The sequence below is a fragment of the Ziziphus jujuba genome, chromosome 7 (genome assembly GCF_031755915.1).
Source record: "Ziziphus jujuba cultivar Dongzao chromosome 7, ASM3175591v1".
In the NCBI taxonomy this organism is placed as follows: Eukaryota; Viridiplantae; Streptophyta; class Magnoliopsida; order Rosales; family Rhamnaceae; genus Ziziphus; species Ziziphus jujuba.
Window position 1 is genome coordinate 6,974,764 of NC_083385.1, and position 27,905 is coordinate 7,002,668.

At 32.9% G+C, this 27,905-nt stretch overlaps 4 protein-coding genes across 7 annotated transcripts; 3 read left to right on the forward strand and 1 right to left on the reverse strand.

Moving 5' to 3' along the window:
- Nucleotides 1-8,142: 8,142 nt before the first annotated feature.
- LOC107435142 (ethylene-responsive transcription factor 1) lies at nucleotides 8,143-9,262 on the forward strand. Its single transcript, XM_016046699.4, has one exon. The coding sequence runs from the start codon at nucleotides 8,265-8,267 to the stop codon at nucleotides 8,925-8,927; it is 663 nt and encodes a 220-aa protein (XP_015902185.3). The 5' UTR covers nucleotides 8,143-8,264; the 3' UTR covers nucleotides 8,928-9,262.
- Nucleotides 9,263-14,274: 5,012 nt separating this feature from the next.
- On the forward strand, nucleotides 14,275-15,317 carry LOC107435149 (ethylene-responsive transcription factor 2). The gene has a single exon (XM_016046706.4). It carries the CDS (start codon nucleotides 14,519-14,521, stop codon nucleotides 15,221-15,223), a length of 705 nt encoding a protein of 234 aa, XP_015902192.2. The 5' UTR covers nucleotides 14,275-14,518; the 3' UTR covers nucleotides 15,224-15,317.
- A 1,084-nt stretch (nucleotides 15,318-16,401) lies between these two features.
- Nucleotides 16,402-21,070, reverse strand: LOC107435144 (COP9 signalosome complex subunit 7). Of its 4 annotated transcripts, none has more exons than XM_048478776.2 (9): nucleotides 20,585-21,070; nucleotides 19,900-19,975; nucleotides 19,575-19,663; nucleotides 19,216-19,305; nucleotides 18,702-18,746; nucleotides 18,477-18,547; nucleotides 17,753-17,891; nucleotides 16,973-17,078; nucleotides 16,402-16,726 (listed from the first exon to the last, which is right to left on the reverse strand). In XM_048478776.2, exons 1-8 carry the CDS (start codon nucleotides 20,741-20,743, stop codon nucleotides 17,007-17,009), a joined length of 741 nt encoding a protein of 246 aa, XP_048334733.2. In that variant the 5' UTR covers nucleotides 20,744-21,070; the 3' UTR covers nucleotides 16,402-16,726; nucleotides 16,973-17,006. The 4 variants fall into 4 exon arrangements, with proteins under 4 accessions (XP_048334733.2, XP_048334728.2, XP_048334731.2 ...); XM_048478771.2 differs by having other exon boundaries at nucleotides 16,973-17,103; XM_048478774.2 differs by having other exon boundaries at nucleotides 16,973-17,061; nucleotides 20,585-21,069.
- A 711-nt stretch (nucleotides 21,071-21,781) lies between these two features.
- Nucleotides 21,782-27,542, forward strand: LOC107406475 (leucine carboxyl methyltransferase 1 homolog). The gene is made up of 13 exons (XM_048478770.2): nucleotides 21,782-21,982; nucleotides 22,406-22,494; nucleotides 22,630-22,772; nucleotides 23,061-23,108; nucleotides 23,412-23,493; nucleotides 23,737-23,839; nucleotides 24,094-24,214; nucleotides 24,391-24,438; nucleotides 24,791-24,874; nucleotides 25,361-25,425; nucleotides 25,984-26,035; nucleotides 26,513-26,551; nucleotides 27,079-27,542. The coding sequence occupies exons 1-13, from the start codon at nucleotides 21,903-21,905 to the stop codon at nucleotides 27,151-27,153; spliced, it is 1,029 nt and encodes a 342-aa protein (XP_048334727.1). The 5' UTR covers nucleotides 21,782-21,902; the 3' UTR covers nucleotides 27,154-27,542.
- Nucleotides 27,543-27,905: the final 363 nt, after the last annotated feature.

Here is a 27,905-nt window from a genome sequence, read left to right on the forward strand (position 1 = left end):
GTCAAAAAGAAATATAAATAAAATTGAAATGGTAGGAGAAAGTTGTTCTTATTAATAATAGAGAGGGAAAAGAACGTGCCACTTTATTATATATAATTAAAAAAAACTCGTGCTGATGTGGATCAAATTAACCTTATTAGGCTGTTGTCGTCACTCGCGGCGGATTCCTTTGAGTGCCTGAGCATGCTCTTCTTGGTAAATTAGTACCTGATCATGCTCGATCTCATATAAAAGCGGATTATAATAATCATATAATAAGGTTCGAAAACCAGAAAACAATGTTTGAAATTTGAGAAAGCAATGGAAAAGGTTTCAGTAGACTGTGTAATAGGAAGAGTAAATCTCAAATTACACCAAACTGTCTATAAGAAACAAATTAGCATATTATTTTATATTTATTAGAGCATTTGTTTTTCTTTGAAATATTAGAGCATCTTTATTTGGTGATTAGTGGTTCATTATTATTTTATGAATACTTTTTGAAGTGTTCCTTTAGCGCAAATAATTTCAATTAATTAAGCATGTGGCAGAACTTTTGTGGGGATTATATAGCAGGGATAAATATTTAATTAATTCATGAAGTAGTTACTCAAGCAATTCTTAATTAACTTAAATGATGATTGAGTTTGTCTTTTTTGTATGTGTCTATATGTATATTGGAATCGGGAAAATTAATATTTAGTGAGCACAATACCCTACACTGGGAAATTAATAAAACTTTGTTTAAAATTTTAAGAAACATATTATAATAATTATGTTGTATTACCCATTTTCTATCTAAATATTATTTTCCTCCTTTTTCTTTTTTTTTTTTTTTAATGTGGCGAAAGATCAAGTACTAAATTTATCATTTGAGTACAAGGCATGCTATCAGGACCCGTCTAAAATTTCTCACCGGAACCCTAGACAAGCCCTGATTCCAGGGAAACCCTACCGGACCCTCCAATGGAAAATTCGTCAGAACCTCCCCTAAGGGATGGACTTACCACAAATTTCCTGCACTGAAAACACACTTTTATAAACATCCCCTTATTTCTCCCACATTACTACAATTTGTTTCCACAATATACAGCACTCCAAAAGAATAACAGTAACTCAATGCATAAATAATACAAAAATGTTCGAGACAGTATACAGAGCTTCATGAAGTACTACTAAGCATAGAATACAACATGGATGAAAGAAATATTACAATTTCAATAAATGAAGAACAGGGTACTTCTCGAACTAGGACAGCGATGAAGATCAAGTCCGCTCCGGATGAATACCGACAAACCTGGTACGTAGAGGAACGGAATTTAAAAATATGAGATGCTAATCATCTCAGTGAGTGATCCTATCTACTATACAATTATAATACCACGATAATTAGGTAGATAAATAATAATTAATTGAAAATAATAATTTCTCTCAAAACCCTTACAATTCTCTCGGTTGGAAAAGTTTCCCTTTTAAAACATTTTCACAAAATCCTTTATTCGTAATCCCCGAAAATCAAGGAATCAATTTATTCAACTAAATATCAAATAAAAAAATATAATAAGTCAAGCATCCAAAATTTATAATTAAAAGAAATTAATTTATTGAATAATTAAGTAAACGGAAAAATAAACCAATTTAAAATCTCCATTCAAATAAATACAAAAAACAATATTAATTATATTCTTAATTCCAATACAATTTCAAAATATTTATTTTAAAATTCCAATTCTGAAAATCACTTGATGCACCCACTATATACCAGTGGCGCCAACAGTACCCAGCGTCCCAAGGTACCGCCAAACAGGAGGTTATAGAGAGAAACCGGCATACGGTCGCGTGGCGTCCCACCGCGCCGCTGCAAACACGTGTCCCGGCCATGGAGGGACAGGCTACCCTCATCCGATGGCAAACACAGGACAACCCCATAAAATCACCTGCGCGCTACTCACACCCACCTGCGCGCTAATCACATCCGTGTGCACACTAACCATATCACATATAAACAGAACACCAGTACGTGTATGGTGCATCTAAAAAACATAAATCAATACATCTCAAAATTTCAAATTTCCCATAAATATACCGGGTTTATCCCATCCAATTAAACCCGTAATTTTGCATAATTCTTTTATAATCATCGTCATAAATTCATCGCATAAATTCCATAATTTTCAAATCCACCAGCTCTCAAATCCACGAATTTAAATATTCAAATTTTTCCAATAGCATAAATATTTTTGAAATATGATAAATTAAATCACATAACATTCCATGGGCATACTTATAAAAATTGAAGTCACCAACATAAACAAATATTTTCCTTGAAATATTTGAAAGTCAAATCATGCCCAAATTAATGTTAAAACCACAAGAATTTCATATATAATTGAATTCCACAATCCTCAATACCATAAAATAATTTTCACATGGCATAAATTTATATAATGCATATTTTCTTTAATCAAAATAAATCCACCAATAATTTCCACAATAAATCAATTATTATCAAAATCACAATGCCTTTCTTTATATATCAAATTTCCATAAAATCCAAATTTCCATAATTTGTCAAAAATCAAAATATGATTTAATTTATTCAAATATGGGCATCAAAATTTCCACATATAAATCCACTAAATATTTGACATATAGAATATAAATTTCAAATATTCAATTCACACAAAATATTCACAAATTTAATTTTCGAAATTAATTTGAAGGTGGGTCACTCATTGGAGCACGCAATTAAACCACGATCCACCATAAAATCGATTCCACAATTCACACGTGCTCCTAAATTAACAATTTTACACAGTCAAATAAATAATATTTTATTCGGATAAATAATACCCGGTACCCGGGAGGTTAAACACAAACGTTAACCAAAGTTGACGAGTAATATACCGAATCGAAGCTTGAGCGACGAGGATTACAAATCCGGTCTTACTTCCCGGAGATCGGACTGGTGGTGGCCGGAATCTCGCCGGAAAGCTTTCGAGATTCAACTCTTCAATTCTCTCAATTCGTCGCGAATTGGCAGAAAAGGACCCCGGATTTGGATTCAAGGGGTCGGAATCAGTGGAGAGGGACCGGCGGTGCAACTAGCGACCGTCGCCGGCGGCAGCGCGTGCGGTGGCCGATGGCTGAGATTTTTGGCAGTTTTGTAGATCAAGGGGAGAGGGTTCCAACGGGACCGGCGGTGAGGCAAATGGAGGTCGAACGACGAAGAAATCGGGGTTTGAAGGTTTTCGGTACCTCGCCGGAAAATGCTCCGATCCCGGCACGTCGGAGGTCCGGTGGCCGTGAGATTTGGTGGGCTGGCCGAAATGAGGAGGTGGTGAGGGGTGGCTGGCGCGTGTGGCTTGAAAATGGCCGGAAAGGGATCAAACGGCGGTGGCCCGCGGTGGAGGGGAAAATCGCCGTCGAGCTTTGCCGGCTCGATCTGGGCGTGTCCGGTGACAGGCGGTTGTGAAATTTTGGGGTTTGGCCGGAAATGGGGAGGCGCTCCCGTCTGGCCAGCCCGTGTAGCAAGGGTCGGCCGGAAAATTTGTCGATTCCGGCGGCCGGTCGTTTCTCTCTCTCTCCCTCTCTCTCTCTCTTTCTCTCTCTTCCCCGTCGTTTTTGCCAAATAAAAGGCACCGTGGGTGACACTGTTTATCCACGTGGACCAATCAGGTGACGACACGTGGCATTACTGTGCACTTAAGCCAGATATAATAAAATATTAACGTATCCGGCAAACTTCACACGTCTATAATTTTTTAACCAGATGTGTGATTTAAGCGTGCCGCTAGTTTATGAACTCGTATCGATGAGTACTTTACAACCATACAAAAGTCAAAGCAAAATTATACAACGATAAAAAGTCAACTCCCGGCACCTTTTGGACAGTTTGCACCACGACTTGTTTTGCCCATAACTTTCAAACCGTAGCTCCGTTTCCAACGTGCTACTAGTCTACAAACTCGTGCCAACGTGTACTTCGTAATGGTATGTCAGTCAACCTAGAATTCCATCCGAGTCAAAAGGTCAACTTTTGACCCCTTGGTCAACGATCAAAGTCAACGATCAACGGTCAACCTCGGTCAAAACTGGAAAATTTCCGTTGTACTTTGGGACGGTGTGTTACACATGCCTTGCCTCAAACCAATTAATATTAACTTTAGAAAAAAAGAGTTGTTAAATCGAGCCTTTGACTTGTTTAAATCAACGTATAATCACCATCCAAAGAAGTTTCTTTTATGTCCAAACCAAAAATAAAAAATAAAAAAAAAAATTGTTGAGGTATTATATTTATTCAAACTGAATTTTTTTTTTTTTTTGAATTATTATCTCTCTCGCAAGCAGATGAAGAAATTAAAAAAAACACAACGACAGAGAATTATTGGGAATTTGGCTACAAGAACCAATCATTCTCCATTCTAATTATGCGATGCTTTTCGATCTTTTGCAACAACAAACAAGGGATTCATTTTGTTTTAGGGGCTGCGGGATTCCTTTTTTTTTAGGGATGGCGACAATTATTTCCATTAGTGTGTTTTGTTTTAGATATGGCGACAATTATTTCCATTAGTATTGTATTAAAAATTTCCAGCCCATTTGAATGGTAATAAGAATGCTAGGATTTAAAGTTTCAATATTCCTATTGTACCAATTTCTTTCTTACTTTGATGTTTTGAACTTTAAACTTTTTAAATACGAATATGAATGGTTTCTAAATATGAATATGAATGGCATATTAAGTCAAACTCAGTTTAACATAAACTAGTATTTATTGATTAATTAATTAATACACAAAGGAGAATTGCCTAAGAGTTCGATCGATGCCTTTGTCTCTTGCTGTATTTTAGTAATTTCATTTTCCCTTTCAGTTTTATTGACAAAAGTGCAATATCAGCAAGGAATACTCAAAGCTGAGTCATGGAGATCTGCATAATATTTTAGTCACATATTGAAAATAGATCCTGGGGGGGCAGCATTCATACTTATTTACAGTTCGTATTTTCATGGAAATTACAAAAGAAGTTAAAATATTGAAGACCAAGTAAAGATCAATTAAAAATACACGCCGTGTTTCACATGTTGTGATTGAAAAGTACTGGCATATAAATAAATAAATAAATCAAAAAGGAAATAAACGTCAATTGCAAATGCAGTTTATTTATTAATATAACTTAAAAAACAAAATGCACTTTAATGATACACTAACATTTGTAATGGAAGAGAATACAAAGAATTACATATATGTCTTGTAACTAAAACGGTGCTAAGAAGATACGAAGAACTACATTTTTATAGAAAATGACCTTACAGAATTGAAAGAGGCAGCTTGTATATGCTGTACATTTTTGTACATACATACATACATACATACATACATGCATACATATATATATATATATATAGGAAAAAATTAAAATTTCATTTTATGGACGGAACGAAACTTGGAAAAGACTTTGACCGCACGTTTTTTATGCAATTTTTAATGGAAGCTGCCAGCCATGGCGATATATATCTCTTAGATCGAGAGAACGTATGAATCCGACGAAACTTTTTATGTTCTAGAAAGGAAGATGTAAGACATATTAAGATATAAAAATAACAAAACAGAATTTTCATAATCACCTTTTTTTTATTATTTTTTTATTTATTTTTGTTCTTTCTCTATGTGTAAACGTTCTATTTTAGTTTTATAGAGAAAATTAAGTAGCTAGCTATTATAAGTCGATCACCAGCTAATAGGTTTTGTCCAAAGATAGAGTGGGGAAAAAAATAATTAATTAGGTTCAGTTTTTCAATATTTGAAAATAAGTTTATAATCCTATATTTCAATAAATTTAAGTAATTTTAAGGATGAAGTAAAATTTAAATCTTCTACCCTTTTTTTTTTTTTTTTAACTGTTCTCATCTCGATTCTTTATTGAGATTTGATATTGATGTTATATAATTTAAAAAAATTAATAAATAAATGAAAAATAATAATTGCTTTTTAATATAAGTTGAGATTTTATAATTGACAAAAAAAAAATTAAATAAATAAATATAAAACAACAACAATAGAAGATCCTCAAACATCCATGTTATTGGTGACTTTAAAGTTTTGAGTTTGATTTTTGCGGTACCTCATAAGGCCCGATTTCTTTCCTTGTAAACAGCTTTCTTACCAATGAGATCAAACACTTCGGTAAGAGAAGGAGGATATATAATAATTAAATCTAGCAATCGGTAAACGACGTTATATCATCAATTAATCAGCAATTACTCCTTATACAGTATGTGGAGGATAAAATTCAATATGTTTTTCTGCTTTTCCTTTGACCAATAATCAAGTTTTTGAAGTAATGCTGATCAATAATTAGTTTAACAAATTGCAACGACACAAACAGCTATATAGATGCCATACATTCTTTGAATATTGGGACAATTAAATCAAACACGAACAGAAACTGGCTATCTATAGCACTACAAGTTTGAACATACGAACAATTTGATCGATTTGACAAACCCATTTCTCCTTTTTTGTTTTTATAATAGTCTTATATGTTTGTTTTTGCTTTCGTCAATTTTTGGGAAAACAAATTGATGTGGCTAGCTAGGGACTCCAATCAAATCCCAATTGAACTGCCGCCTTGCTATGCTGCCTTTGGCGAGACGTTGACCAATGACAGACAGTAGATAAAGTAACATATTGTTGAGTTAATTTGAGTTTGGCTTGTACCGCGAATTTCCAATCCTATTCCTATTCAATTATTACAGCTTACTTCGGGAAACCTATATACCAAAAACTCATTAATTAGACATGACCACATGCTCAATGATAATCACACCTTTTATATACCTATCATATTCAAACCTCTTTGGAATTTCTTGGATGAATTATCATGCATTTTGGCCAACTAGGTACGGAATGGTGGAGTCTACAAACTTTACGGACGGCTTTGGACCTGGTCCTATTTATATTTTCAACTGTGTATACGGATTTTTTACCCAAAAAACTGTGTGTACGGATTTATCATCCGCTATGTGTAGTCCCTTTTTATTTTTACTTAAGATCCTTGCTATGCTCATCTCTCTCTCTTTCTTTTTATGGATTCAATAAGAGTTATAAAATTATTTTTGAATCGTGAAGTACAACTTATCAATGTATATAATCAATCTCATTTCAAAAAAGAAAAAATCAGATTACAATTAATCTCCATTGTTCATAAAGACACCATTTATATTGTGTTTTTGGACTGCTTCTTTTTTCATTTCTTTTTTTTTTTTTTTTCTGTGACAGTTCCTGGATATATAGTCTGTCAATAAAAACAAATTAAGAAGATAATAATATTAATTTGAAGACTATATTATTCAGTTGGAGATCCTCTATCGTCGATAATTTTATCATCAAATCGACCCAATGTAAACTTAAACTAATAATATATATTTATATTGATTAAACCATAAATATTTTAATTAGTTTTGAATATGTTTTGATATATTTCTCATTTTAATTGAGTTGGATTTAAGATACTAATAAGTCGAATTCAACGCTGTCCATATTTCAAATGTCTGGTAAGTTTTTTTCTTCGTGGAGAGATAATCTAATAATTTTATTCCTTGTTCAGTCAGCAAATTGAGTAATTTTTTCCTTTTGTTTTAAAAAAATTTATAATACCAATGGCATGCATAATAATGAATGCATGGGGGGTTTAACATTTTGATATTTTCTGGGTTGATTTTCTTTGTCTGCCTGTCTGGTAATTTGGCAAAATATATATGTATTTCAACGAAAATGAAAGGAATCAAGAAAAATGAAAAGTAAAAATAAGAACAATTAATAAATAAATAAGACAAACCTTCCAGTATTGTAAAGATGTATAAAGCCACTCCTGATGCAGAGCTTTGGCTATATTAGGCGCCGGCGGGCAAACGTCACCTCCCCACAATTCAACATCATCAAATCCTCAAAACCCAAAAAATGTTAAAAATCAACAAATCGATTAATTAATTAATTAATTAATTAAAAAAATAAAAAATCGATATTAAAAAAAGAAAAGACCATGAGATTTGCCTAAAACCAAGTGTTCCATCATCATTGCGTTGCATGAAAAATGAAAATTTCAAAGAAGAAAAGCAAAGTACTGCTTTTACGTACAAAAAAAGCAATATATATACCGAAAATTAAACACCCTCTTCAGCCTCCCACACTTCGTTTACAAACTTTACATTTTGCTTTCTTCTTTGTTTTTTCTTGGCTAATTTTCTTTTCTTGCTGTGGAAAAAAGAGGGGGAAAAAAAACATGTACGGAGAGATTGGCTTAGAAGACTCTGACTTGTCTCTCCTAGACTCCATCTATCAACAACTTCTTCATGATTCCGAAGTCCCTTTGCCTGATCAACATGTTCCAGTTCCCACCTTCAACGGCCTTCTCTTGCCTGCCAATTGCTCTTTTCCCGACGCAGCCGCCGATACCGTATCGGTTTTCGATTTCGGATGGTTTCCCACAACTGATCAAGTCGTACTTTCCGAGGGGATGGTGGCTGATGGTAATACTATCCAAACGGAGCCGTTTCACGAGAAGGCTGGTAGTGGTGCCCAATTCAAGGCGGCGCGTGGGTCTCACGCTTCTAGGATTGGTGAGAGGCACTACAGGGGTGTGAGGAGGAGGCCGTGGGGGAAGTACGCGGCGGAAATAAGAGACCCTGCGAAGAACGGCTCCAGGCAATGGCTCGGAACTTACGAGAGAGCCGAGGACGCCGCGCTGGCTTACGATCGGGCCGCTTTCGAGATGCGCGGCTGCAAAACCAAACTCAATTTCCCTCACTTGATCGGCTCATCGAATATCGCCGAGCCAGTTAGAGTTACCCACAAGCGCCGCTCGCTTGATCACCCGGCTTTGTCGTCGACGTCGACGTCATTCGATAGCGGCTCTGGGATACCAAAGCAGCTGAGATTGGGTTAGTGAAGGTCCATGTGAACGAGGTGCACGTTCACTAAGACCAATCCTATAACTCAATCCCGACCCTCACAACAAGTAAAATATATCGCTCAATTTGATCGGACTATTTTAATTTTAGTTCAATAAGTTTATTTAAGTTATGTTCAATTTGATTGGATTAAACTTAAAATAATCCAAGAATATCCAATCGATCTCGAAGCAACAATCAGGCTTTATGTTTTAGGAAAAAAGAAAAAAGATTACAGTAAAAATCATATGTGTAGAACTTCCTCTATGTAATCAAAGGCATGTTTTCTTCTCTGTAATTGCAAATGGAAGAAACTTCCTTCTTTTTTATTTTTATTTTTTGGTCCTATGATGATCACTTCTTTTGTAATTTCAATCCTTCTGCTCTTGTAGGTATGCTCTTCAATGATCAGTATACTTCAATATGTTTTCACCAACTCAAATATCGTTTTTCAGATAGCTAGCGATCCATCTAGCAAAAATATTAAAGGAATTTCATCTTTTTCATGGAACTTGAAGAATATATTACCAATTGTACTAGATTTTTTTTAAAATTTTTTTTGAGAATTATTAATCTATATATTTAGGTCGAAGATATTTTTATTCTAAATATCTTGTAGCTTATAAGTACAAATGGAAGTAGCTTAGAGTGCCAGACATATTTTTGAAAACTATCTAAGGATAAAGTTCAAAATAATATTTTAAATTATTATGGAAGTGGAAAATACAATAAATGACCTTTTTTTCTTCTTCTTTTTTTCAATTTTAGTGGAAACTATTTTTCACAGCTAGTAAGCTTATCAATGGGTTTGCACTTTGATACTCTTTTAAGTTTTAAGGTTTTGTTATTTAGACCTTTTTGACTCGATAATTTATTTATTAAATTTTTTAATTTATTAAAAATTAGATCTTTTTGCCTCTTGACTAACATAATTTGATAGCCATCCCATGTGACCTATGTTAAATTGTATGAAGTTTCAAATTAGAAAATACTAAAGTGTAAAAATTAAAACTACTTTTAAAATATTTTTTTTTTTAGTATCTTTTAGTTTAAAATTTGATATAGTTTAAACATCAAATTGATGACCTACACCAACTTTTTTTATTAAAATAAAGGATATTGAAGTGCAATTTTAATATTTTGCACTGTAATACTTTTTAATTTGAAAATTGATATAACTTAATACTAGTAACAACGTAAAAATAATCATTAAACCCTATAATTAAAAGTCAAACAAAGTCTATATTGCAACAAATTAAAAATTGGAAAACCTAAATTTCTAAGTCAAAAAGTTAATAATTTAAATTTTAAAACTTTAAAAGTTAAGGGTACCAAAATGTAACCATTTTATATCAGTTAAGTATCATTTTTCTTTTATAGAACAATTCTTTTATCTTAAAGAAAAAAAAATTATTTGTGATTGTATCTTAATGAATGGAGATTTAGATAATCTATATAAAATAAATGAAATCAATTGGTATGCTCTCCCTCTCTGGATTATGTTTGATCCATATATATCAAGTCAAAATAAGTTAAAATAATGATAACCAAGGAAAAACAACCTTAGATTTTTTTTCATACAATGTCAAACATAGAAAATAGTTCATAATTTCTTCATGTGGGAAATTAAGAGCCAATAAATTTTTATTACTTATTCATCTGCCAATCTCTTTTCATGTCACTATATATGTGATATTAAAGATTTATAAAATCAATTTTGTAGATTTAATTTTAAAAAAAATAGATTCATTCTAATTAATAAATCACCAAACTCAAAAAATAAAATTATAAATTTTAATATAATAATAATCAGGTCGATCTAACAAGAAAATTTTTATTGTATATATATAGCCATTAAAAATTTAAAAAATGTTAAAGGAGCAAAGAATATTTTGATATTAAAAAGTAGAAGAAAAAGTTGCATGAATTTCACATGTAATTGTGCAAACCAATAAAAAATATGGAAGTTACAAAGATATGACGTTTGTTCACATTGTTTGTTGAAGAATCCACGCATTGTTTGTTGAAGAATCCACTGCCACAAAATTGAACCATTGCCTTGCTGGTCAAAAACTGTCATCAGCTATTCAGAATATATGTAATATATATTACATATGTATATATATATATATATATATATATATTTATATTTTTAATTTATTATCGCCTTTACACTTATGGAATACTGTTTTGACCACATGCTTAATGTCCATACTCTCTCTTGTCATAGAGACATAGACCAATTCTCATTCCTTTGACCAATTTTTATCATCTAAATATTTTGATTAATTAGTAATCTAGCTAATTAAACTAAGATTTAGGAATTGGGAGACTTTGAGATTAGGAAGTTAGTTGAGAAGTTTGGTTGAGTTTTATATATACTTGTATGTATTTGAATAATAAAATAGAATTTCAACACTAAAATTCATTCCCAAAACTGGCTATTTCATAATTTGTGGAAGGTGATATTTTATTATTATTCTTATTAAATCGCTGTATATTACATGACTACAACAACTAGCTGTAGTATATAGAGAGTCTAAATGGCATACAGAATTGGCAAAACCTTATGCATAGCAAATTCTAGAAGATCAAGCATATATATGACTAATTAAATTAACATATAATTCTAAGGTTTTCCAACAAAAATGATATTTCCAATGCCATATCCTTAATCTCTCATAAGCCTCATGATTGACCATCAGAAAAGACATTTAACTGGGTACCTAATCGATCAGTGGCGCTGACTAGCTATTCCCTATATATGTATAAATTGTAAAGCCAAATCCAGCAAACCATCCAAAGTAATTAGGTACCGACCATCCTTCATTCGACATCAATAGTATATACATTGAAATTTGAAGGGAAAGATTACCATATATATACTAGATGACCAATCAGACAAGAAGGTGTATACTATTTTTTGTCTGAATTTTGAAAATAATAAAATTAATTATTTCCAACTACATGTATACATTTAAGAAAATGCAAGTACATAGGCATGGATGAGCGTTAGGGTGACCCGCGGTGTCTGTCTCCATATTTAATAGCAAGCTTTCATTATACATCTCGTAATTGTACTTACAATAAGGATGTCAAACATATTATCATCGTCAAAGTACCATTGTAATAATTCACCCAAAAAAAAAAAAAAAAAAAAACCATTGTAATAAATGAACCACCATGTTTGTCAACAAAATTTAAAGAACAAGTGACCTAATTATAACCCAAAGACCTCTAATTAGCCAAGGAAATTACCAAAGAACTGCTCTCTCTCTCTCTCTCTCTCTCTCTCTCTCTCTCTCTCTCTCTCTCTCTCTCTCTCTCTCTCTCTCTCTCTCTCTCTCTCTCTATGGGTCCAGAGTCTAGACCTAATTAATAACCCAAAGACATCTCATCCAAGGAAAATCACAAAGACTGTTCTTTCTCTCTCTCTGGTTTGAACCCAAGAATCTATTGAACATATTAGAGATGCCAATTAATCAACCAATAAGTAACTATCATATGATAAGTATTACTATATTATTGATTTATATTTAGATATACATATATATATATATATATATATATTAAGAGAATTCATATTTAAATAATATATAAATATATTAAAATTTCAACAAAAAATCGTTTTATTGATAGATTAATTAGTACCTCAAGCAATATTACTCAAACCTAGCTGGTAACTGTTAGTTATAAAATTAGACCAAATTCTTCCATTTTTTTACCCCAATTATTCCCGTAGATCAGTGAGTGATTCAATTACATGATCCCACGTACAAAATACAAATAATCAACTTAATTTGTTTTCTATATATTAAGAGCTACCTATAAACTTTTTTTCGGTTTACCTAATCCTATTCGCTTCGGTCTTTATTTCTATAAGTTGTTCCCAATATCCAATCAACATCTAGTAAACTCTTTCTCTCTCTCTCTCTCTCTCTCTCTATATATATATATATATATGTATATTGTTTCTTTTTTTTTTTTATATTTCTGATAATTATATATGTTGAGGCAAATATATTATGGAGAAACTGTAGGCAATTTATCAATTCTTGTTCCGCTCGTGAAGGCAAAAACTTTTTTTTTTTTTTTTTTGATGAAATTGGCTTCATCAATTAACCATTGATTAGTTTTCAATGTGAAACGTAGAAAACCTGTTCTCAATGTGACTGCTGACTGTGGACTATATTACAAGCGATAGCCCCTTAGAGCATTTCCCTTGCGTACAATTATTAAATTTTAGCATTTTATCTTTAATGGGGATGTTATAAATTTTGGAAATATTAAATTTCTCAAATTTAGCATTATCACATTTTGACATTGGATTTCACAACAATAAAATACATAGGCTCATAACCATTTTTGCACTAAATATTATATATATATATATATATATATATATTTTGGTTGTTAAAAAGTGAATCTTATCATAATTTAATGAAATTTATATATTGATAGTGCTATTTTTTAATAGTTGAAAAATCAATACTAAAATTTAATATTAGTATTTACCATTAAAAAAACTATCCAATGGAGTTGGAGATGTTCTAATTTTGACTTTAGCATGGTGGATAAGACATAAAGCTTGTAGACTACTATTTCCTTAACAAAAAACACGAGTAAAGGACTATATTTTGAATCCAACTACTCTTGTTGGCTTACAAAAGCTTTAGAAAAAAAAAAAAAATGACCAAAACAGAAAATTTGAACATGATTTTTTGATGTTAAAAAGTAGAACGGTATGGTTTAATATTTTTAGTATTTAGTCATTGACATTTTGGAATAATGCTGGTTAATACATTTATCAAGATGTATAATTGAATTTCATATATCAATATTTAATAGATTTATATTAATATTAAATAATAAAATATTAAAATATAACATTTTTTATTTGATACATCTAAGCACTATTCTTCACTTTTCATTGTAGATTATGTTTAATTTAAATAATTAAAATGCATTCTTATTATTTATATTTAAGATTTATTAAATAAACTTGGTCAACATAATTTTGTTTTTTTGGTTGAAAACATATATAAATACGAATTTGAATGAAGAAACCTGAGCGGCCCGACTTTCCCAAGTGCCCACCACCGGTCCTTTTCCTTTCCGGGTCTGGATGCTTTCTTATAGTCACAGAAAATAAACAAATATATATTTTTTAAAAAAATAAAATAAAATATTCTGTGCACTAAATAATAACAATTATAAAAAGAAAAAAAAAAGTTTTATTAAAAAATAATAATAATACGGACAACATGTACGAATTAAAAATAATAATAAATAAATAAAAGAAAAAATATTCGAAGGCATGCAATAAAAAACACGTGATTGAAATTGAAAACTTAAAATAGTCCTTTGGAGATCCACGCACCTGGCAGCCTGCAAATGCACGATTCCATTTAGCAGTGAAACTTCGGAGAAACCTGAAGACGATCATTTTACTCAAACTTCTCAGAGCCGTCTTCATTACCATTTGGTTATATAAAAACCTTCTCTAACTCCATTCCCATTTCCCATGTTAACAAACACAGACTCATCACCTGCTTTTGTCTTCCTATTTCCTTAAAAAAACATAAAAATGTCCCTACAACTACAAATCATGTCCCAATCTGATTTGGCTCTCTTGGACTCCATTCGTCGACATCTTCTAGACGATGATTTTGGTACTTCCACTCTTCCTTTCTATCCTTCCCCACCACCACCGCCGCCGCCGCCCCCCCCACAACCACTCACATTCACCAACCACCACTCTCATCCGCTCCTCCTCCAGGGTTCGGCCGAAACAGCAGGAACCGTTTCCCATTTGGAACCCGAGCATCGGGACTCCGAAACCCGAACCCAGGTCCGGCATTTCAGGGGAGTGAGGCGGCGGCCTTGGGGAAAATACGCGGCGGAGATAAGGGATCCGAAGAAGAACGGCGCCAGACTGTGGCTTGGGACTTATGAGTCGGCTGAGGATGCCGCTTTGGCTTATGACCGAGCCGCTTTTAAGATGCGTGGCTCTAAGGCGAAGCTTAATTTTCCTCACCTCATTGGCTCCAGTGATTCGGAGCCGGATCGGGTTGCTAAGAAGCGCGGGTCTCCGGAGCCGTCGCTGTTGTTCTCTTCGTCTGTGTCCGAAGATGGATCTGTGAGGTCCAAACGGAGAAGGAATAACAATAAAGTTGGATCTACGACTGACTCTGAGTTGGAACATGCGCATTGGTTAGATGTGTTCCAAGTGAACAAGCTGACATTTGGCAGCCATTTATTGGTTGATGATCATAAATCTGTGACCATCTGACCGAACCAGTGTCCATCGTTTTTGAGAATTTGTAGATTATTAATTATTGAATCTGACTCAAAAAAATAAAATAAAATTAAAAATTGTTATTCCACTCCACTTCTTCAATCCAATACTGTGTCTATCCACTATTTACCCCCAAAAAAAAAAAAAAAAGGAAAAGAAAAGAAAATGCTATTTCTATCCCCTCTCATTCATCCAAAAAAAAAAAAAAGAAGATGACTATTATCACTGTCCAATCTACATACCATTATTTTAAAAATAAAACTTTTGAAAATTTATTTTTTGTTTTAAGTATAACCATTTCGAATTGTATATGAATTAATATAAAATTATATAAATAATAGAATCTAACAAAAAAAAATTAAATAAATAAATATTAAAAAATATCGATAAAAATATAAATATCCTAATACAGCATTATCTATTTGATTCAATTTGATATGATTATATTTTTTTTTTCCATAAATAATGATTAATTAATTCTTATCCAATTTGATATTCTTTTTATTAATATCATAGTAATAAGTAATATTAAAACTGTTAAAGCTGTTAATGGATTTTATACTTCCAAAACAATTTGTTATAATTTTATAAAACACAAAGTATGTGAGTTTTAAGCTTGTCTTGATAAAGTAAATCTGAAATTACATTAATAGTGTTTTCTTCTTTTTTGAGCATACAATCATAGATTAATAAGTATAATTTTGTTTTAATAATATGTACTAGCTTTTTACACTAGTTGCAATGATGGCTGATGATAAACGGTTCGGTTTAAGGCCTAATTCCTCTTGGACTGAGGAAGACCCCTTGTGACTCTCCTCTCCAATCCAAGCTACTGTTCCTCCTATTTCTCACTGATGAACTTATTTTTTCCTCTTCTTCTTCTTCTTCTCTCTCTATCTCTCTCTCTCTCTGTTTCTTTTTTTTTTTTTTTTTAAGTAATAGTCTTTAGATTTTTCAGAATCTATAACAATATAGTTGATTAAGATTTTTTTTTTCCCGGTATTTTTTACATCTCTTTTACGGTTCTCTCCATTCAACTTCAACTCTTCATCAATTTTTCACTATCCGTTTTTAATTTCAATTGCCCAAAAATTTAAAACATTATATTCTTCAATTTTCGTACGAAAATATAATTTTCCAAAGACAAAAAAGAACTTATTGACTTCCTGTCATAAAAAATATATATATAACATTCCTCTAAATGAATGTAAAAAAGCCTTGAAGCCTTCTCTAAGTCACACATGCTCACTACTTTAAAACAACGCAAGAAAATTATACTCAAATATAATGTTAACATTAAAATGAATAATATTTTTCATATAAAAATAAAGCCCCAAATTCTCTCTCTTGCCTATGGCCACAAATAAAGTTCATCCGGCCCCGAAATCAACAGCTGCTTGGAATGCCATGGACAAAAATCAAGGCAAGTTGCATCAAAACCCATCATATGTTTTAACCCTCCCATCCACATATGTTCAAGATATAGGATGTCGTCTCCTGCAATTTTGAACACCAGTCAAACAGTTGGTAAGGAAGTTCACGGTGATGATCCACCATATCAATAAATTAAAAATGCAAATTATCTTGGATGATTTTCAACGAGATCCTATGCCATTTTATCTTTTACCCCCATTTATGATATTGGGTCTTATTGCTTTTTTTTGCAAGAAAGAAAATTTTAAGACTCCATGTCAAATATATGCAGTTTGGCCAAAATATTACACACTTCATACACACGCATACCTCTTTGGTCGGATTCGGTCTTCCTCATAGTCCATCACTCCACCAGGTTCAGAGAAGATCTCCTCATGCCCTCGGTAGTCAACGTCTGCCTGCTTACAGGGTGGAACTTCTGCCACAACGTAAGTAAGACACTTCGACCAACATATTGCAGAAATTGAATAAATGAATAAACTCATTTCCCAGCAGGTGATAGAAAAGTCTTCCACATAACATAAATATTCAAATGAACAGCCATGTTTCAGTCTCTTAAATTCAGAAATTTCAACTAAAACTTCAAGTTCGTGAATGAAACAGGGAGACTGATATCTACATGGTCAATTGGTAATTAGATGAATGCATTTCCAACTCCAAGCTATTCCTCCCTCAAGAACCTCAGGATAGTTATTCTACGTAACTAGTAACACTTGGTTTTATGATTACAGAGTTGCATTTAGGCCTAATTATTATTCGTCTCCCTCTCCCACCCCACACACATGCTGCAAATTGCAAAGGCAATGAACATCCAGTGTCATAAAAGGAAGTAAAATGAAGTTTAATGAGAGAATAATGAGATTTTTCTATCATCCTGCATTTTCCCCCCTTCTCCACTTTTTGCTCCTTATGGGATACCCATTTATGTACACAACAAAACCCACAAACAAATCCTGATTTGACATAAAGAAATAAATTGATGCACTTGTATATCCCTAGCATGTCCAAACCATATTGTTTAGCTAGTCAAGTACATGCAGAAAAAGATGATTTGCACAAAATTAAAAGATAAAACTGGATTTAACTGACCTTGAGGGAAATGGACTTCTTTACTTCTTCCACCTTATCTTCAACTTCCTTTCTATGTTTCTTGTCCAACTCACTCATAGTATCAGCCCACTTTATCTTTTCTTGAATTGAGACAAGTAGATTGTCTGAAGTAGCCAACCTAGGTTTTATTTATAGAATAATGTCAGGTATAATACTATAACACTTATCAGATATGTCATTCCACAAAGGAAGTTAGTACATCTTACAGTAGTGGGAAAATACAGTTACGGGAAAGAAAATCTCATAAACATGGCAAACCAGGGAATAATTTTTTATCAAAGACTCATATATATACATAAGGTAAAGGGGACCACTAAATCAAGAATAGGGATACAAATGCAAACACACAAAGAATTAACTCACAAATATTCATATATAACATTAATTTAGAAAAGGAAAACTGAGCATGCTATATACTTCCAGAACAAATAAAATTTTCAGAGAGATAAGGTTAGATGCACACCAAAAAAGACCATAGTTTCATATGCTGAAGAAACACCTCACACTAAGAAGTTCCACTAAGCATGCTATATACTTCCGGAACATATAAAATTTTCAGAGAGTAAAGGTTAGATGCACATAAAAAAAGACCATAGTTTCATATGATGAAGAAACACCTCACACTAAGCAGTTTTACTAGAGAGGCACTTTGACACAACCAAAATACTGGCTATACAAAAATGTAATTTGAACAGGAGAGTACCAGTTTGATAGTGTTTGTATCATACTCCCAAGTTGGCCAGGTCTCAGATCTCTCCCCGCAGCAAATTGAACCTGCACTTCAGGGAAAAAAATAATAATAAATTAGGTAATATGTGAAAGGACTCAAAAATCGACAAAGAGCACAGCAAATCTTAAAAGAAAAATAAGAGAGCAAGAGCACAGCAAAGAAAACAGATATAGAAAGTGTAGGCAAATAAAATCAAACCTCAAAGCATTCTCGCAACTGATCCAGCTTTCCTCTAACAATGCCCTAAAAGAAACAATAAATATCAGTCCAGTAAATTTCTCATTTGTGTTTTTCTCATCTCTTAAATTAAGAAATTTCCATTATCCCACTATCTACAGCAACATAGATAGGATAATTACAAATTCCCCATGCAAATATTAGAGATTTCTGTAACTAAAGAGGAAAGTTTGATGTTAGATAGAAAAAAAGGGGGGCTGGTTCTGAAATTAGAGAAAAACAGTGAAATGAATTCAACTCATTGCTCATATTATCCATGAACACAAACACAGACTTAAATACAGTGGTGTTTAGCCTTACATCCAAATAGTGCATGAATTTCTTTTGCATACAATGTATTAACTAACAATTCCAAAAAAGGAAATTCTTACTCCATGCCAAACAAAGGATTTATTTTTCCTATAAGCAACCACACGACTTGAATACAATAAGACCTAAAGTAAAGGAGAAACATTGAACTCAGAAGAAAGCATACCGCATACATGCACTCATTGATAAGAAAATCTTCGAGTTCACGTACATTACTAACATCTAGCTCCTGCATTAGTTGACGATATGGTAGTACCTGGAAAGTACAAATCAGAGATCAGCTTGATGCCTACCCAATTTGAAATCAAATACTTTCTGGGAGGGTCTAGTCCACAATAGACAATCTGCTACATTGGCTAGGCTTCATGTTGGAGATTTTAAATTTTTGTTCCATCAAGAATCAAAGTTGACAAGATTGTTGAGGGGAGTAACCATGAAGTAATAATCATGACTCAAAATCATAATGGTAAATCAGCAGTTCAAACATACAGGAATGAAGAAGGAACTACGTTTAAGGAAAGATACCTTGTTTGTCTCTGCCAGTGTCAGCACCGTAAGCTGCTTTAGCTTGAGGACCTGCTCAGGGGCCAGTTGCGGTAGACGGCCAGCATTATCTATAAAGAAAATATGTTTCAACTTTAAAATCTGACCATATCATTCCTTGACGGATCAAACTCTTTAACTCAGATAAAGGGAAAGGAAGTGGTTTCTAAAGAAATTCCATAAAATAAAACTATACCCCAAAAAAAAAAAAAAAAAAAAAATTCCATCATAAAGAATATAACAGTTCAAATAAAAGTAACTTCAGCACTATGTAAAATAATATAATACGGATCAAAATGTAACTTACTCTTGTAATCACTCCATGTGCCATGTGCAAACAAACGAAGCACATCCAGATATACAGAATTATCAGTTCCTTCAAGCTACACCAGTAACAAGTCAGAACAAACTAAAATATATAATGAAATTAATGAAAGATATGGACTGCCTTTCTCTGATGACAAAGAAAATATATAGTGGGAGATATTAGATTAAAGAGCTTTTATTTCTTCGGAACGCACAAACCCTTCCCTCAGCCAAAGTGAAAACCCTCCATCAGCTTAAGTAGAGCAAACCAAAAACAGCATAAACTACATCTTTAATCTCATGGTTTTTGATTTTCCCATCTTAATTTCTACTCCACATACTAGCAACTACTGAATAGAAAACTATTTACATTAGCGGAAATAATATGTTTCTGCATAATGTTTAAATACCAAGTAACCAATTTCTTTTAACCACTTCGCTCCATTGTACTATCCATGTTAAGTTTCAACCTTCTATTTTATTTTATTTATTTATTTATTTTCCATCAATTGCAGAGCAACCACACTCAAGAGTAGCGTCGGCAAAATTAGTCTCTAACTATTCGATGAAGCTCATAAAAAAGTAAAATAGGAGTAAATTCTTCAGGAAAAATTGGAAAGCCTTCTTAACAAGTTTTACAATTTTCTTAAGCTAAAAGAAAAACACGATAAAAGCGTGAATCAAACCTCGAGAACGGTAGGAACGTCGAGAATCTCAGAGAAGGCGAAGAGCGAAGGGTTAGAGGTAGCCTCGGCAACCAGTGAACCAAGGGCCGAGCCGTTGAGAGTCGAAGCTTGCTTGACGAAGTGATCGATGAACTCCGCTTGCTTTTGCTCTATATCCATCTCAGAAAAAACGGGAAAAAAAAAAAAAAAAAAGCTCCAAACAATTTTTTAGTTACCAAAAAAAAGAAAAATCCAAATAAGAGTAACAGAGATTAGGTTGTGGAGGAGGGCACTGAAAAAATGGGAAGAGAATCTAGGGCTTTCTTTTTTTTTTATTATGAATTTGGGGAAGAGACTCAGAGAGACCAAACGCTAATGCTAGGTCTTAGAATATAGTGTGAGTGTGAGCCTGCGAAGGAGAGAACAAGTTGATAATCGGTGACACACACCTCATTCTTCTGTGACCTGTGTCGATGAAACTTCCTCGGTTATAGGGTTTTTCTTTTTTCTTTTTTTTTAATATATATATATATATATATACAAAATAAAAATTTCAAAAGTTAGCGTGCAAGACACTTAAAAAAAAAAAAGCATATTTAACTATTTTAATAAAAAAAACTTTTAATAAGTAAATAAAATAAATGTTAAGCAACCATCAAAATAAAATATTGATAAATATATTCAAAAATAATTACAGATATAAACCAAAGTTTTTGTTATTTTAATACTAGAAATAAAAGTTTTATCAGTTGATTTTTTTTTTTTTTTGGCTTGAACGGTTTCATTAACCTTTTAATTTTGTAAATTGATTAGATTTTCGATAATGATAAAATTATTTTGATAATAAATGTTGATTTTTTGATTTTATTTGTTATTTTTTGCTAAATATTACTTTAAATAATTAGTGACAGAAGCATTAAATAAAAAAATCAGATGGATTTTGAACCAACGATTATTCTATAAATTTTTAACATATAATAAAAAACAATTAATATATTTAATTTTTTAATTTTTTATTCTATTTATATGGCATTATAAAAAAATGAGAAACAGGCAATCGCATCGTCACGAATTATTATTTATTTATTTATTTATTTTTTATTACATCGTCGCGAATTATTATAACTTTTCTATTTTGTATTTTTCATCGAATTAACGTGACTTCTTTTTGTTAAAAAACAAAAAGAAAGAGAAAAAAAAAAAGAAAAAAAGAAAAAGAAAAAGCGGAAAAGTGAAAATAAAAGGAATTAATAAATAAATAAAGAAAATACAATTTGGGGGAAGTCACTCACGAGCTTCTCAATCTCTCTCGCTTTGTGGAAGAAGGATCGGTGGGATAATGGCGAAGCCAGTGGCTGATTCGCACATCAACAGAGCAGCAGTTCAAGCCACGAACGATGACGCTTCGGCTAGCAAACTGTGCGTGCCGTTTTCCTTTTTCGCTTTTTGTGGAGCGTTTTCTAATTATGCGTGATAAATCCCGGTTTTCGATTTATTTTCAAAATTTTTGCTCATTTCTCCGTTTGGTTTCCATTATTAGTTCCCTCTGAAGATTAACTTCTTATTAGAATGAATGAATAAAAGGGTATTATGCTTTATATGCTTATAGAGTCGTATAGAATTTCAATACTCGTTAACAGAGCTTTTAAGGATTTGGCTGTTGTTTACGAGGAATGGAAATTTTTTTGGTTCTTCATTCTTATAACGGCTTTGGTTAGTGGCAGTGTTTTTAAGTTTATTTTCAATCAAAGAATTTAGCTTCTGCGACCAATTTTGTAGCTGAAACATGAGAAATGCTAATGTCGGTGGCCAATATTAACTGTGATTAATGTGTTGTAATAGGTCTTGTGTTAAGAAGGGATATATGAAGGATGATTACATCCATTTGTTTGTAAGAAGACCCGTGAGAAGATCGCCTATTATTAATCGTGGTATGAATTATTTTTTGCATCATAGATGGAAATTTTTTTTTTTTTTTGACTACCTTTCAATTTTTATTTTTTATTTTTTGCCTTTTTTGTATATATTTTATATCTTCCTAATGTTTGTTAATTTGGTTTCTCAAGGTTACTTTGCACGATGGGCTGCGCTTCGGAAGCTTCTGAATCAGTTTCTTGAGAGTGAAAGCAATGCTGATGAACATGGTCAGGTGAAGAAGCAGATATTGTCTCTTGGAGCTGGCTTTGATACAACATATTTTCAGTTGCAGGTGCATAAGTCTCCTCTTATATTGTGATAATTTTAATGCTTGGCAAATATAAGAGTTGCATCTCTTTAGTTTGGTTCCTTTGAATGTATTTCTTGGTTGTTACTGTGACCATCTTGAGTTGTGAAATTTAATGAAACTTGTTGAAGCCTTGATTCTGTAAGATGGATATACAAGTATTTTATATTTATGTGTTTGAGATTTTAAACGTAACTCTTTATTAAATTTTACTTTTCTTCCTTGGGTGATGCCTCAATGACTTTTCTTTTTTGAAATGTTTTTCTTTCACAGGATGAGGGGAAAGCACCATATTTGTATGTGGAACTGGATTTCAAGGAGGTGGGAATTTGGAAACCTTCATTACTGCCCCTTGGGTTTTGTTGTTAATGTACTTTCATTCTTTATAACTTGAAGTAGCACAGTTACTGACTTATGTTATGTCCTGCAATAATGAAATAGATTGTGTGAAAACTTTTGTTAATCAATTCTTTCTGTAAAACCATGTTTCAACTTTCTCCTTCTGTTGAACTAGAGGTTGAATCAATCTAATTGCAAATTTCACAGAAATGTTGTCTGTCCGCTATTTTATTTGCTTTTTCTTACTTTTAACAAGAAAGTTACAAATGATCTTATTTTTGTCAGGTAACAAGTAAAAAGGCTGCTCTTATTGAAAGCTGTAATCAATTGAGGGACAAAATTAGTGCAACTGCATCATTCTCACGAGGTAGGTTAATGTGTTATCTAGACTGGATGATGCGCAAATCTGCAAAGGATCCTCAAATAACTGAGGAACTTTTGAAAGTTGCGTTACCCTTCCTCTTTGTCTTGTAGTTGAAAACTTGTTATACACATTGTATTAGGATCTCCTGGTTATCCATGGACATTATTATTCTTTCAGATGTTTTACATACAATATAATCTTCAAACTAGTCAAGGTCATTCTAATTTAGCATATATTACTTTGCAGAGAGAGGAGAGGTGCTCAGTGATCACTACAAGTTACTCCCTGTTGATTTGTGTGACATACAACAATTAAATGGCATTATAGCTTTGGCTGATTTGGACCCCCGGTATGTGCTTGGGTTCAATTTTTTGCCTTTGTTGTTAAATCAAATTTGATTACTGCATTCTGAAACTTCTTTTGGAATTTTGTCAATTGATTTTTGATGTGTTGGGATCCTGGAATGGTATATTACAAATTAATGTTAATCTATTTTATTTTTGTTCTGAGTGCATCTCCCCCCACCTCCTCCCCAATTGGTCTTGTTCCCTTGTTGCATTCTTGAATGAGTAATGATTTTCTTCATTCTAATATTTTTATCAGCCTGCCAACTTTTATAATTGCAGAATGCGTTTTGATATACTTGGATCCAGATTCAAGCCGTGACGTTGTTGGCTGGGCATCAAAAACATTTTCAACGGCAATTTTTTTCTTATATGAGCAGGTATGTCACATACTTTCTCAAACCTAAGAATCCTTTTAGGTGCCTGTTATTGTCTGTTTATGAATCTGTATCTGTAGGTTTTACTATGATTCCTGGCTTCTCTGCTATGTTATTGTGCATGAGGAGATATGGGTTTTGCTTACACTTTATCGTGGTTTGTTGTGGTTCTACGACAGATTCATCCGGATGATGCTTTTGGGCAGCAAATGATTAAAAACTTGGAGGTCTGTCTTCCTTTATCCTCTTTTTTCCCTCCCCTCTGTTATTTTATTTTGATAGTTTCCTCTCAATGCCTATTAAAACTGAAGCATTGATTTGTTTTTAGCTTTTACATGTATGCAATCATGTATGGCATTTTTTTTTTTTTTTTTCTTTTGTTCTATGAAAGTAGTATATAATTAAAATGAGTACATGTATTTACTGAATTCCATAAAAAACAATGCTTTGAGTTCTATGTTAAATTTAGTTTTTTATTCTTTTTATATGAAGCTCTCTATCTTAACATACTATCATGTTAGTCTTCTCTGACGATAAGATCTGATACATATTATATCCATTCTGCTTTTCTAATTTCAGAGTCGAGGCTGTGCACTCTTGGGTATATACGCAACACCAACATTACGTGCCAAGGAACAACTTTTTCTTGATCAGGGATGGCAGGTAAGGGTTCGTACTGTTTCTTTTGGAAATGAACTATTGTAATTTGGATTTATTCCTATATGCCATGCTATCTTCAAAGATGAGTGATCCTTTAGAGGTGACAAAATTTATGTTGCCAGGACTGAAACCTGACAATTGATGTCTAGATCTTGTGACATGTTTTTAGTTGCTCTCAAGATGTTCTTCTCTGAAGCTAAATTTCAGTTGGGCACCTCAGCTTTTCTGCTGTTTGATGAACAATGTAGTTAAAGGACATAACTACTATTGTTGCCCATAGCATATCTATTTAAATGGTACTTTGGGCGATTATTTATTTGTTGTGGTTTTGATTTATTTCAAAGTCCACTTTGTTCTTGTCTGCTGGGGATTCTTTTCTTTTATTCTCTGTTGTTGCTTTTTACTTTCTTATATATCTGTGAATTTGTTTTCATCATATATTATCTTGATTTGATTGCTTTTTTGTCATTGGATGTTTTGGGGTTTTAGAGGGCTGTTGCTTGGGACATGCTAAAAGTATATAGCGATTTTATTGAAGCTCAAGAAAGGCGCAGGTATATTTCTAAACCTTAAGCTATGTGTGTGTGTGGAATGTGGGTTGAGGTTACTACTGTACAAGTTAATAGTGTGGTTGTTCTTGGGATGTTACTCTTAATTTGTGAAATGCAACACTCATGATGAGGAGTTGCAGAGATATTTATAAAAGCATTTTGAAAACCAAAAGGAAAAGAAGAAAGAAAAGTCATTGAAGTTTTCGAATCAGATAATCAAAGCTAGATGAAAAGGGGATGGGGGGTTCACTCGATGCCTTTTTAGATCATCTCTGCAGAAAGTAGAATTCATGTTCCTGTTTTGGAAAGTATTATGCCTGATTGAATTTGTACCAAAACCATCTATTTTAAAATATTTTAAAATTTCCCTTGGATATATAGTTGTGTTGCGGTACCACCTCTACTTTTTGAATTTCTACAAGTTTCTTGTTTCTAGGATATAATGGATTTTTTCCTCCATTTCTCCGTCTTTTTTCTCTTATCAATTTTTTTTTAGTGGGAAGCTCACTATTGTTGTGAAATATTCTTGGGAAGATTCTCATCTGTAAGCTTGTTGTTTAGGATTGAACGGCTGGAATTGTTTGACGAATTTGAAGAGTGGCACATGATGCAGGCAAGTTGATCCCTCAATACCTTTGTAAAATAATATATAAAAAGAATTCTTAGCTAAATTAATTTAATATGGATTGGGGATGGGTGTGACTGGCTACCCAAGTAGAACTCCTCTGTGTATGCTATGTATTCATGAGTCAAGAGATCACATAGGGACACAAGCAACCATTAATCCTGTTGGTGGCAGGCCAGGTTCCAAAACTTGCATTACCCTCCACACACACACACACACACACACACACATACAAATACGTACATATAGACACACCTTAATATATAAGTATGTATATAATATATAATTATGCTTGCACACAAAAACCGGGGGATGGAGATTTGGGTTAGCAGCTTTGAGATGGTTTTTGACCATGTTGATGACTAGGTGAATCATCAGTCATCAGCATCAGCATCAAAATCAATTTTTTTTGTTTTTTTGTTTTTCATTTTTTCTTAACTTCTGTTCCAAACTGCTGCTTTTCAGGAGCACTACTGTGTGGCTTATGCAATCAACGATGCCAAGGTATGTCCATATATAACCGAATCCTAGTTCTATTGTGAATCTAGTTTCATACTGTGCTATGCATGTGACTTTCCCACAATTTGGACATATCTTTTTATATCAACATTACTAGAGACATAAATCACAAATCTTTTTCCTAAAATGATCTGCTGGAGTGCTGAAAATTGTGCTGAGGTTCAATCATCTTGTTCATCCAAAAACTTTACATTGACTTTCCCAATGGTTTCTGATCATCCAAAAAGTCTAATCACATGGTTGATGTCTCTAAATCATGCACATCTTCTTGTTCTATTCTGCATTCGAGCCAGGAAATGGTGCAAACTTGATGTGGACATGATGAAATATATTGGTATCTGAGTTTTTAACATGTTTGAGGCTTTGGCATGATGAGATATAAGATTTGATCGCTTTTGATTTTGTCTTTTTCGTTTCTTTTGGGAGATGGCCAAGTGGAAGTTTTGCTCATTTGGTCCCATAAGGATAACATCTGACATTAGCCATGTTGGTTCCTGTATTATATTTATCAGGGTCTGTACGGGAATTTCGGTTTTCTTAACAATCAACCACACGTGGTCGACCCCTCACAAGCATCATCGCCATGACTGCATGAGGCTGCACCATAAACACAATGCTGCACTTGCCAAGTGTGGTTAAACAATCAGTATGAAAGAAGCACGTGTGGTGACACGTGTCTGCTTGCCCACCAGCCTGAGGTTGTCAGGTATATAAAAAAAGGGTCTCTCAACTACTAGTTATAGTCTTGGCTAAAGTCTTGAGAAAGATGATGACATGGGGTTGATGCTTCTCTCCATTTATTGTTTGTTTTGACTCGGGAAAAAATTAGATCCTTTTCTTCTTTGTGATAGCTGTTTGGCACAGACGACATGGTGGTGGGTTCCACATACCCAAACTGTAGTCGTATTGGATTAATGGAGTCATAGTCATGTGGGGATTATATTAAGCAATTTGCATGGTTGGTTTGTTGCTTTTACTTTGTTCTCTCTCTCTCTCTCTATCATTTTGCTTGGCTCTTTTGTTTCTTGTTTTTTTTGTTTCTTAGATTACCGAAATGCCACCAAAGTTGAAGACTGCAAAATGATCTAAGATTTCTTTTCTCCTTCCTCCTCATTCTCTTTTTCTTTATAATCTGCGTGAGTGGGGAAGAGGGTTAGAAGATGCGACCTACATTTTTTTTTTTTTTTTTTTATTGATTGAGAATATTGATTTGTTGAATGGTTTGACCCAAAATAAAATTTAGTGTGATAAAGCTACTGCATTTCGGGTAAATATTTTATTTGTTTTCTTGAATAATTATCTTGAATTTGAATCCTCGTTACCCCACTATCAAACAGAA

Bases quoted from the DNA above. Each gene is read 5' to 3' on its own strand.
- LOC107435142 (XM_016046699.4), top strand. From the start codon at position 8,265: ATGTACGGAGAGATTGGCTTAGAAGACTCTGACTTGTCTCTCCTAGAC.
- LOC107406475 (XM_048478770.2), top strand. From the start codon at position 21,903: ATGGCGAAGCCAGTGGCTGATTCGCACATCAACAGAGCAGCAGTTCAA. The intron at 22,495-22,629 runs GTATGAATTATT...TGGTTTCTCAAG, and splicing joins ATCGCCTATTATTAATCGTG to GTTACTTTGCACGATGGGCT. The intron at 25,426-25,983 runs GTATATTTCTAA...CTTGTTGTTTAG, and splicing joins GAAGCTCAAGAAAGGCGCAG to GATTGAACGGCTGGAATTGT.
- LOC107435144 (XM_048478771.2), bottom strand. From the start codon at position 20,743: ATGGATATAGAGCAAAAGCAAGCGGAGTTCATCGATCACTTCGTCAAG. The intron at 18,747-19,215 runs GTATGCTTTCTT...TGTTTCTTTTAG, and splicing joins TCAATGAGTGCATGTATGCG to GGCATTGTTAGAGGAAAGCT. The intron at 16,727-16,972 runs GTATGCGTGTGT...TCAAAATTGCAG, and splicing joins GACCGAATCCGACCAAAGAG to GAGACGACATCCTATATCTT.
- LOC107435149 (XM_016046706.4), top strand. From the start codon at position 14,519: ATGTCCCTACAACTACAAATCATGTCCCAATCTGATTTGGCTCTCTTG.